Consider the following 11,733-nt stretch of genomic DNA (forward strand, 5'->3'; position numbering starts at 1 on the left):
ATGGGGAGCTTCTCATCCACTGTCACTCCCAAGTCTTTCTCCTTACTGCAGAGCTTATCAGGGATGGTCATCAAAGGTGTAATGCCTTTTTGAATGGTACATCTTTTCAGCTGTAAAAAGGAAGATAACCATGTTGCACATTTGTTCAGCAGAAGTGAAAGTTTAGCTGTGTTCCTTTGTGGAGTGTACTTGACAATAATTTTGTGTCAAACACACCTGTGGGCAGCCCAGCTTAAAGACAACAGCCACATTGTGAACACCCTTACCAGAACTTGGCCTTCAGTCCTTAAATTTAATTGCTGCTTGTCTTCATGCATGATAACTTTGTGCTGCTGTTATCAATCATGTCATTTCACATATTTATCTAGTGATGCATCTCAGACAGGTGAGTTTTTTTCTTACTTTATTAGGCAGAAAGATATTTTCCTCAGGCTAGTTGCTAGGTTTGTTTATGGAGTAGAGGATGCATGGGTTACAATAGGGAAGGGCAGATTCTCAACTTTGTCACCTACCATGGTTCAGTGAGCAGATGTGACAGTAGCTCCCTCATGTTGGACCAGCTCAGGGTGGGCAGTAGGAAGTAGCTTCCAGGGAGCTCTGGGGAGAAATGTCTTGGAGATCAGTGCAGGACAAAATGTCACCTCTCTTGTCAGATTTGCTGTCCATGATGGAGGACTTTCACCACCAGGAAAGCCTTCAGAGAATTAATTGCAGGAAGTGCAATTTTGGCTAGATCTTAGGAAGAAGTTTTCCCTGTGAGGGTGGTGAGACACTGTCCCAGGTTGCCCAGGGAGGCTGTGGCTGCCCCAACCCTGGCAGTGTTCACAGCCAGGTTGGCTGAGCCTTGAGCAACCTGCTCTGGTGGGAGGTGTCCCTGCCCAGGGCAGGGGTTGGGGCTGGATCATCTCTAAGCTCCATTCCAAACCCTCAAATCCTAAGACTCTATGAAGTTCTGCTTCCCATTTGCTGTGTCAGAGCAGACCACATGTGGCAGAATGGAAAATAGGTTAGTTTGGGTGACACAATACATTTCTGGTACCTAATGCTGTTATATTTGTTTAGAGATTTCTTACTATTGACATCTTTTTCTTTATTATCAAAATTGTTTGCAGAGGGTTCACAGAGTGTAACTATCCAGGTACTAAGTGTGTTCAGCTAAAAATACAGCACTTATGAGCTTTTTAGGGTAATATGAGCTAAACCTGAGATAACTAGTTCTCAATCAACTGGTTTTGAATTTTCTAAGCAACAAATAAGTGACTTACAGTACTGCAAATACACAGGCTAATAAATTAAAATATTGATATCTTTGTGTGCATTTAGACACATTTTAAGTGTGGTCAATAAGAGGAGGCTGGTGAAGGGACTGGAGCACAAGTGCCATGAGGAGAGGCTGAGGGAGCTGGGGGTGTTCAGCCTGGAGAAGAGAAGGCTCAGGGGAGACCATTTACCCAAATACACTCCTTCTTTCTCTGTGATATATTTGCCTCCTGATAGTGATGGCATGGTTTCAAACCTCAGTTTCTTTGTTATGAAAAGCTATCAGTGTCATTGAACTACTTCTTTGTGGGGTAGCCTCAAATTTAAGTGCATCCCAAACATCTTGGGTTTTGGTTCTAAATTTTTACCCCAGTGTTTTTTGTTTCTATTTTGCTCACCAAAATCTTCAACATTATCACACAGTTTTCATCATTATTTGCAAAATTGGGTTCATTGAGAGCCCAGGCAACATAGTTCACTGGGGTGTCATCCAGCCATCTGGAAGAAATGAGGGGACACTGGCTGCCAGGCAGACACCTCCAGCAGTCAATCACAAGGCTTGTTTAGGCAGAAGGCTAAGCAAGGTGACCAGAGGGCAAAGGCTCTGCGTATCCTGGAGGGGACATTGCCACAGCATTACTACTGCTTCTCATCTGAGAAGGAAGTAGCAGCTCCCTGACAGGAGGCTGGAGTCAGGTGGGGGTTGGTCTCTTCTCCCAGGCAACCAGCAGCAGGACAAGAGGGCACAGACTCAAGCTCTGCCAGGGGAGGGTTAGGTTGGATATTAGGAATAGATTTTTTACGGAGACGCATTGGAATGTGCTGCCCAGGGAGGTGGTGGATTCACCATCCCTGGAGGTTTTCAAGCTGAGACTGGATGTGGCACTTAGTGCCATGGTCTAGTGACCATGGTAGGGTTGGACTTGATGATCTTTGAAGTCTTATCCATCCTGGCTGATTCTATGATTTCTTATCTACATGTACCTTCCGTGCTTGTGTCCTATGAGAGTGAAAGCACAGCTTGTGGTATAAAAATCTGCAGAAAAAAAGATTGTGATGTCTTTAAGTCACCCTAGTGTTCTTCTTTGTTGCACAGGGACAACAAGTTGACAATGTTGTTGAGGGAATCCCTTGGGAACATCAACTGCAGAACAACCATGATTGCTCATATTTCCGACTCTCCAGCCAATTATGCAGAAACTCTCACCACCATTCAACTTGCATCACGGATCCACCGCATGAGGAAGAAGAAATCCAAGGTTGGTTCACAAACCTGCAGAAATTAATTCGTTCGAAAATGAGTTTTCCTAACCTCTAGGTAGAGGAACGTGGGATTTCTCTGTGGTAAGAAGTAATGCGAAATGCATAAAATCTCAGGAGAGGAGCTGGCAAATGACTTGGCACAGAGCCTGAATCCTGAAATTCCTTTCTTTTTTATTTCGCGCACGTGTTCTTTCTTTGCTTACGTGTGGTACTATCTCAAAAGCTTCTGTTTGTGTTCATTAACAATCAATAAGGAATGAACAGAAATCTATTGAGGAGAAAGATAATACATGATATTTAATGGAAATTATCTGAAAAGGTGTGATTTTTGTATTACTCCTCATACAGTGAAATCTATGTAGCATGACCTTGTGATTTTACTCCACCCTCCCCTCTAATATTTTCCCTCTTGATGTAGTTCACTAGGATACACAAAGCACAGAGCATATAGCAAACCTGACCTTTTAATCAGGTATATTTACATATATATACACTTAATTATCAATTAATAATTCTTCCCTTATTGGTTATTTGCAGTATGCATCCAGCTCGTCTGGAGGAGAGAGCTCATGTGAAGAAGGACATGTCCGGAGACCTCCACATTTACGACCGTTCCACCCACGAACTGTTGCCCTTGACCCTGACCTTCCTGTCCTGAGTATATCTAGTGATCCTGATTATTCCTCCAGCAGTGAACAGTCTTGTGATACTGTCATCTATGTTGGTCCCAATGGTGCAGCATTGTCTGACAGGGAATTGACAGATAATGAAGGTCCTCCAGAGTTTGTTCCCATAATCCCGTCCCTAAACAAGAAGAGAAACAAAGACAATTCCGCTGTTGGGAGGAGTTCTGACAAGGACCATTTTAAATGCAACACTTTTGCTGAACTGCAAGAAAGGTTAGAGTGCATTGATGGAAGTGAGGAACCCATGAAGTTTGCTTGTGGAGAAATTTCTGTTGGCTCCAATTGTAGTCCAGGCCCTGGAGCTACAGAAAATGCACAGTCTAAGATGATAAAGGAAAAAATATCCTCTCCTTCTGGAGGATTTAAGAAATCCATTCCACAAGAAACTGCATCTCCCAAGAAAGGACAGAACCTTCCATTCCAGGCTGTTGCACCAAAGGGTGGCAATGGCAATTGTCATGAGAAGAGCACATCACCCTTGAAAGCAGAGCTCTCCAAGCTGCAGAGCAGAGCTGACAACAGAATAATAGACTCAAAGCTGGAGGGAGAGAGAGAGAGAATCACTGATTCCCTGCAGTCCTCAAGGTGTAGCCCTTCAAGGAATCCAGAGCAGAATAAGGTCATGGCTGAATGTGTCATTAAGGAAAAGTCCTTGTACGTGAAGAGACCCTTGCCAAGCCCAGCACCTCCCCCTCCCCAGCAGAGAGAGCACTCACCGAGCTCCAGACCTGAAAATCTGGAGCCGGACAATAGCAACGCAGTTCGGACTCCTCCTGTGGGAATGAGCAAGCAGATGGGAAACAAACCTGAGCAAAACCCTGTAGGAAGCACATTCCTGGTTGGGAGCAACTCCCAGAATCAGTCAGGTGCGATAGAGGTGCACAGCTTCAGGTCAGCCTTCCGAGGGAAGTGTTTTGATCGGGACATTCTGACCACCACAGTGACTTTGCAGCAGCCTGTTGAGCTGAATGGAGAGGATGAGCTTGTTTTCACAGTGGTGGAAGAGCTCTCTATAAGTGGCATTATGGATAACGGGAGACCTTCCAGCATCATTAGCTTTAACAGCGACTGCTCCCTTCAGGCCCTTGCGTCAGGTTCAAGGCCAGTCAGTATTATCAGCAGCATAAACGATGAGTTTGATGCTTATACCTCACAGGAGACTTCTGCTGGTGTAAATATTGATATTGTTGTGCCCTTTGCTAAGGATCCCTTTAGCAGCAGCAGACGTTCCTCCATCAGTTCATGGCTTAGTGAAGTCAGCATCTGTACCATTGAAAGTGATGGAGCCCAATCTAGTGACAGTTTTGTTGCTCAGTCATCTTACAGCTGTAATAAGTCCGAGGAACCCTTCAGCTTGGATCCATCCCATTTGTGTGTCCCCTTGAAAAGCGCTCTGAACGACAGTGGATTTTGCTTCTCTGAACTGGAGAGCGACAGCTTGAGTTCCAGCAAGCTGTCCTCAGGCATCGGCAAGAGCCCTCAAACCTCTGAAACTACCAAAGCATCTCAGATTAAAAGTGCTTTTTGTGTCACTGATCAGCCCGTAAAAATTAAGTTCAGTAATTCTCGCGATACGCCTGTGATAGAAACAATACATTCTAGTCTTCCTAGGAAAACAAAAACTACCTCTTCTCCAATCCACAATAATACTGCCCTCAGCTATAAAGAGCTGCAGAATCCACACGGTCTGTTCGAAGATCCCTGGCTGTTACGCACCGATTATCAGCTGGAAGCAAAACCTGCAGACTCACTGCTGTCTCCGAAATCTCACACGTTTGGTACTGAGAAGCAGCCAGAAAAAGCTGCCCAGTATTTTGGCACAGCATCCAGGCCAACAAAGTCACAGACTATGCTTGCCTGCTCGCAGAGGGTTGTCGATGGTTGTGAAATGGCCTGCAAATCCTCCAGCGGAGCTGCAAAGAAGTCAGAAGTTGCAATGAAGATGCCACAGCTGAAGAGAGGAGCTACCACACTGGGAGTGATGCCGGTGTCGCACGCTAACAGTACTTTGTCAGAGTCCGTGACTCGAGGGAATTCGGATGCTCCCTTGGCCACTGGCAGCTTGAAATCATCCCTGGGAAAGAAGAACACACCACAGAAGTCAACCATGTTGCCCAGACCGGGTGGGCCAACACCTCCAACACCTCCTGTGCGCAAATCAAGCCTGGAACAGAAACCTGTTGGTCTGGGTAATGGTGTGGGGAAAGGCTCCAGCCTGGACTTTGCCAGAGCTGCCACGCCAAAGGCTGAAGATGAAGCAGATCTGCGATTGAAAGCTGGGTCTTACTTCAGTGAAAGTACCAGCAGCAAAATGAACCTGAAGGGTGACCACTCCTTGCCCAAGATGACTTCCAGCTTAAAGGTGAAGGCGTCAAAGGGTGAAGCTGTGCACCGATATGGGAGCCACATGTCTCTGGAGAGGTGTGACAGCCTGACATCGGTGGGATCCAAAGCAAGTGTGGCAAGAGAGAGTGGGAGCACCAGCCGGGCAGGGCGCTCCGTCCCCAGGCTGGGGGTCCCCCCTGTTGCTTCCAGCATGGGTTTGCCACCCTTCACTGCCCCTGCACCGGGTAAAACCAGCCAGGCAAAACCCACAGCTAACCAGAAGGTGCAAGCCAGTGGGAATAAAAACCGTGGGCTCTCTGCCAGTGGTTCCAAGTCTCTCAGCTCCTCTGTGAAGTCCCTGGCACAGCCTGCAGGGAAGGGCTCTGGCATGGCTCCTGGTGGGAAGGTCACCCCCCGTTCTGTGCAGCCTGTCAGCAGCAAACCCGGCCGAGGGACCATCATGGGCACCAAGCAGGCCATGAGGGCAGCCAACAGCCGCGTCAACGAGCTGGTGTCGGGTGGCTCTGCCAAGGCAGGTCACTTCCGAGGCTCCACCGACTCCGACAGCGGCAACGACAGCGGCATCAACCTCAGCGATGAGAAGTCACAAGTGCCAGTGCTGCCATCTCCATACAGCAAGATAACAGCCCCACGGCGGCCGCAGAGGTACAGCCGTGGCCGCCACCTGGGGGGGGGGGGAACCCCCAGCCATGGGCAGGACAGCTCTGTTCTACCACAGCGGGGGCAGCAGTGGCTATGAGAGCATGATTAGGGACAGCGAGGCCACTGGCAGTGCCTCTTCAGCACACGACTCCATGAGTGAGAGTGGGATGTCATCGCCAGGTCGGATGAGGAGCCTTAAATCCCCAAAGAAACGATCAACGGGTAAGATATGCAGAGGCAGGTGACCAAGTGTCTGCTGGTGCTCTGCTGCATCCCTGGGAAGGAGTTTTGTGGTGTCTCTGAGAGGGAGAGGAGGCTTGGAGGGGACTCAGAGCAGGGAGGTGGACTGACTGCACGCGCTTGTGTGTGCATGTGTATTGCTGTGACAGCAGCTCCTTGTCATTTATTTCACTTCAAAGGTGCAGGTGTGACACAGGTGCTGCGGTGGAGAGGGCAGGAGGGGTGTAGGGTGCCCTGGGGCGTCAGCAGCCTCCCTACAAGGGAGGAGGCTGCAGGTGGGAGGACATTCTTCTTTCCATCAGCAGGTCCAGCAGGGAGCACAGCACCAGGGTGGCCCAAATCAGGAGGTTACTATGGGTGGGTTGGGAAAAGTGAGGGTGCTGGGGGAGTCCCGATGAGTTTTTGTGAGTGGGTGTCCTGGAAAACCCGTGAGAGAAGAGCAGTGAGGAGAGGAGGAGCTCTGCTTCGAGGCATCAGTGATACAGGCTGGGACTGTGGTTTGTAAACAAAGGACTAGGCCTGGAGGGGAGAAGAGTGTTTGTGAATTAATGAGGATTGCTGGGTGTGCTTAGGTTGGGCTTAGGGGCAGAGCAGTAGGGTGTGTGCCTAAGATGCAGAGGTTAGTGCTAGCAGCTAATTGCAGAATTATTGTATTGCACTGTAATAGTGTTTAGATAAAGAAATGTTAGGGTGTATATGTTATAAGAAGTAGGGAACTGACTGGGGGAGTTGCTCAGAAGAGGCAACTCTGGCTCCCTTTGTGTCTGCCCATGCCATGTAAAGATTGGGTGTTTGAGAGCCAGGTCCCCTTTCCTTCCCTCTGGTGCCTTTCCTTATTGCTTTTGCAGGTGGTGCTCATGTAATTGCCATTGCAGTCAAGTGTACTTTGAAAATCAGGTTCATATGATTGCTGTCACATTATTCATTTTTACTGATGTAGGTTGTGCTCCTTTGTTGTCATAAAGAATCAGTGGCAATCAGTGCCATATAGCTAATGACCACCAGACAATCTTTCAGCCACCTGAATATACTGACTGGAGCAAATATAACAGGAACCAATATCAGCCATGAGCTGAATCTGAACTTTTGGTTGGAAAGCAGCAATTCTTGCAATCCCTGTAGGTACCCATGGTGTTCAGTTCTGGCAGTAAAACCAAATGAGTGAAGCTGACTTAGATCTCATGGTGCTTTCTGGTCCAAACAACTGTGTTGCTTCAGCAGGTGATAAATCATTTTGGAAACTTAGTGGAACATTTGCTGCAGTTCTCTTTCCACAGGGTATCAACCTCTTAAACCTTGCCTACAAATCAATATTAACAACTGTATAAGTTGCGCACATATTGAGGAGGCATTACCCACTGATGGATTTGTATTTGTTTTTGCCCCAGGAAATGCTTATAAGGTCTTTAAAAATGACAAACTATTTATTTTTCCAGTTGTAATTGCTCTATATGAGTAAATTATGTATTACTTCTTTTTTGAAATGCTGTAGACTTGGAAAAAATGATGTGTTTTATAGATGAAATGAGGTTTGCTCTAGGAAGTTCATCATATTTCTTATGAGAAATGTTTGGTTCAGGCTCACGGTTGTCTGAAAATAACCATAAACTTTGCACATTATTAGAGATTCTTGGAGTAGCTTATGTTGCTCCAAACTGTGTTGGAGTCATGCAGTTTCTGGATTTAAGGAGAGATCCTTCTCCCATATGCCAACGTAAACCTTGTCCCCTTATCCTTTAACTTCATCCCTGGAGAAATGATGTTGACCTTGGCCTTGGCCTTGGATAAAAAGTTTGCATGTTTATTGCATGTGTGTGGCTGCATCTGTTTGGTGTCCTCTTCAGAGGGTCCTGCTGTCACCAAAGTAATTACAGGATCAGAGTTACAGTGGGTGGTTTCATCCAACAGGACTATAGTGGTATTTCAGGCTAAATGAATTGGGGTTGTGAGAATGATGAACAGGTGCTGCAGAAGTAGAATCAAGTCTTTGCCTTTCAAAAAATTCCTGTTTTGTTCTTGTTCCTTAGCAATTGGCAAAGATGCAATTAAGAATAAGGGATGTTTTTCTTAAGAATGTGTGAAGAAGTAACTCTTCAGGTATTGGTGGGGGTGTGTTGCTTTGGGGGTACCTGCTAGGATTTTGTCTCCATTTTCACATGATCACAGAATCAGTCAGGTTGGAAGGGACCACAGTGGGTCATCTGGTCTCACCTCCCTGCTCAAGCAGAGCCAGCTCAGAGCACATGGCTCAGGATTGTGTCCAGACAGTTCTTGAACACCTCCAGTGAGGAGAATCCACAGCCTCTCTGGGCAATTTGTTCCAGTGCTCAGTGGCTGGACAGGAAAGAAGTTTTTCCTCTTATTCAGGTGGAATACTTTTATGCTGAAGTTCATGATAGGGTTTACCTGACAGCATTAACTTCCACTTGCCTCTCCTGTAGAGGTCTCAACCCAGAAGTTATTTTGGCAGCACTGTCCTCTGAGCAGCACTGTCTCCTCTGTCTGTTGTGCTCCCTTTTGTAAGAGCACAGTAAATAAGACTCCTTACCTCTGAGTTTGTTTTTAGTAAGAGAAGGAAAATTAGGTACTAAATTGACTGTCACCAGTCACCCCACAACTGCTTATACTTACTGCTAATGTGTCATTTCAGCTTGTTTCCGGCAGCCTTCAGCCTTCCTCTACCTAGGGATTGGATTGCAGCCTTGTTAATGTTGCCTGACCAGCTCTGTGCATGTACTCATCCTTGACACATGTACTGTAAAGTTCAGCCTTTTAGAGAATAAAGAGACTAAAAAATGCTGGATACCAGAGTGCCAACTCTTCTACTCAAAAGTATTAGCATTTTTGAAGGGCATAACTCAGTCTCAGCTTCATGAAACTTGAGCCCTAGCAGATGCATCAAGGTGGTAGTTTGCTGTTCCTTGGTAAATCTGGGAGCAGGTTCCCAGAATTGGTGAGTTTTGTCGTGCTCTGAGCTTCTCAGTGCTGGTGCAAAGGGCTGATAGGTCTCAACATTAGAGGCGGCTCAATTTGCAGCTTGGTCTATGCCTTCTGAGTGCCTCAAAACCCACAAAGTCACAGAAAAATGCTGTTAAAACATCACCCTAAAATATCAGTAGTAGCTCTGGAGAGAACTCTTTGGTCTTTGTGAAGAGGTAGTACAGTGAGAGGGATTTTACATAGCCTTGCTTGGCTTTAACTGGAGGAGGAGGAGATTTCTCACTATTACTCACTCTCTCATTGCTATTGCAAGGTAATGAATACCATTGTAGTCCACCAAAGAAAAATCAATCCAGGCAAAACATTTTTGCAAGGAGAGAATAAAGCACTGATGCTCAGACATCTGCTTTGAGAGAGGAACTGCTGTTACTCCCATCTGTGAACCGAGTGAAATGCACTTTGTCAAGGCAGTAACTCAATTAGCAGCCTGAGGGTATTTTACTAAAAGGAAAAGATCAAGAAAAGTGTTTCTTCCTAAGTATTCTGAGAACCTGGATCTTTCTTTAATTCACTGCAGTATGCTCTGCAGCCTGGTACTCTCTTGGAGTCTGAGATTTGCTTGTTTTCTGTATTTCAGGTCTCCAGCGTCGTAGGCTGATTCCTGCTCCCCTGCCAGATGCTGCCTCCCTAGGAAGAAAACCCAGTGTCACTGGCCAGTGGGTTGATCTCCCACCTTTGCCAGGCACTTTGAAAGAGCCATTTGAAATTAAAGTTTATGAGATTGATGATGTGGAACGATTACAGCGACACAGACAAGAGGAAACTGAGGTCAGCACATATTTTACAACAACTGTAGACAACTTAAATTACAATATACAGACAGAGTCCTTGCTTGAATGCTGGAATGGTGTTGAGGAAATTGATTGCAATTAAAGTGCTATAATTATTAATTTTACAATTCATATGTTGGGGTACCCTTAACACAGAAAATGGAAATGATTACTGCCTAAAATTAATTGTGTCTAACATGACTGATGGTGTAAATGGAAGTTACCAATGAATACGTTATGAGAAGACTTCATAATCTTAGCCTGACTGATGAAACCTCACAGGGTCCCTCAACGAGAGGGTCATTAACTCCTTATGTAAATGACAGGAATCTATTAAAGCAGGGATACACTGACTTTAATTTACTTGTAATTGGAAAACACTTCAGCTAATTCTCTTTTGGAGACTAGAATTATATGTTCTACTGATGCTTTTTCCCATTTCTTTCATAATAGCCTTTCCAGGATGTTGAGAAGGTAGGAATGCTTTTAAGAAAATAAGAATTCATATCTTTTAGTTACAAACTGTAACTCTTAATGTTATCATTAGGTTGTGCTTATCATTTTCACCACTGGAAAAACCATTTCTCTATGAACAGTAATCATTTCAGAATGTATTAAGAGATGTTTGCTAATTCAGAGAAGTGCAACAAATGCTCAAGTGATGTAACTTGGTGTTCCTCTAGATTAGAATCCATTCATGTGAACTTCAAATAAAAAGACCCCCCAAAGAACCATAAAAACCTCACCAATCCCACAACCAAAGCAAACAACCCACCTGCTAACTCTGACAAGCAATGAACTGGGAGCAATGTGTGTCAGAGTGCTGGAGCTCAGCCCACAACAGGCTAACTCATGGAATGGTCTTTCTGTGTTTTTAAAGGGTCTGATGTATTTCCATACCAAGCTGAAGATACTGGAAAGGCGCCAGCAGCGAATCAGAGAAGTCAAGGCCAAGCATGAGTTTTTGAAGGAAGAGTTGGAAGAGACAAAGTGCCGGTTGATGATGGATCCAAATAAGTGGAAGGAAGACTGTAAGTATTTTGCAAAAGCAGCAGTGTTATCAGCATCTAACAGATTTTTGGCCTGTCAGCAGTCCCACTGAAAAACTAAAGTATTTGGTAAGATATTTTGTGGGATTGAGCTGTAAAATAGTCTCTGACTCAATCTCCTAGAATCATAGAATTTAAGGATTGGAATGGACCTTACAGATCATCTAGTCCCAACCCCCTGCCCTGGGCAGGGACACCTCTCACCAGAGCAGGTTACTCAAGGCTCAGCCAACCTGGCTGTGAACACTGCCAGGATTGGGGCAGGCACAGCCTCCCTGGGCAACCTGTGCCAGTGTCTCACCACCCTCACAGGAAAAAGCTTTGTACTAATATCTAGCCTGAATTTCCCGTGCAGCCCCTTCAGATACTCAGAGACTTCTACAAGGTGTCCACACAACCTTCTCTTCTCCAGGCTGAACAGCCCCAACTCCCTCAGCTTGTCCTCATAGGGGAGATGCTTCAATCCTCTTATGAACT

At 45.7% G+C, this 11,733-nt stretch overlaps 1 protein-coding gene across 1 annotated transcript in view; it reads left to right on the plus strand.

Annotated features, from left to right (window-relative positions):
* KIF26A (kinesin family member 26A) overlaps positions 1-11,733 on the plus strand; it is a gene marked incomplete at its 5' end in the record, with an annotated part of 66,030 nt that overhangs the window by 53,081 nt on the left and 1,216 nt on the right. Inside the window, 5 exon segments of the mRNA XM_009072958.1 lie at positions 2,357-2,519; positions 3,061-6,212; positions 6,214-6,419; positions 10,015-10,205; positions 11,088-11,238. Coding sequence (XP_009071206.1) covers positions 2,357-2,519; positions 3,061-6,212; positions 6,214-6,419; positions 10,015-10,205; positions 11,088-11,238 — 3,863 coding nt within the window.

The sequence above is a fragment of the Acanthisitta chloris genome, unplaced genomic scaffold (assembly GCF_000695815.1).
Source record: "Acanthisitta chloris isolate BGI_N310 unplaced genomic scaffold, ASM69581v1 scaffold1794, whole genome shotgun sequence".
Lineage (NCBI taxonomy): Eukaryota > Metazoa > Chordata > Aves > Passeriformes > Acanthisittidae > Acanthisitta > Acanthisitta chloris.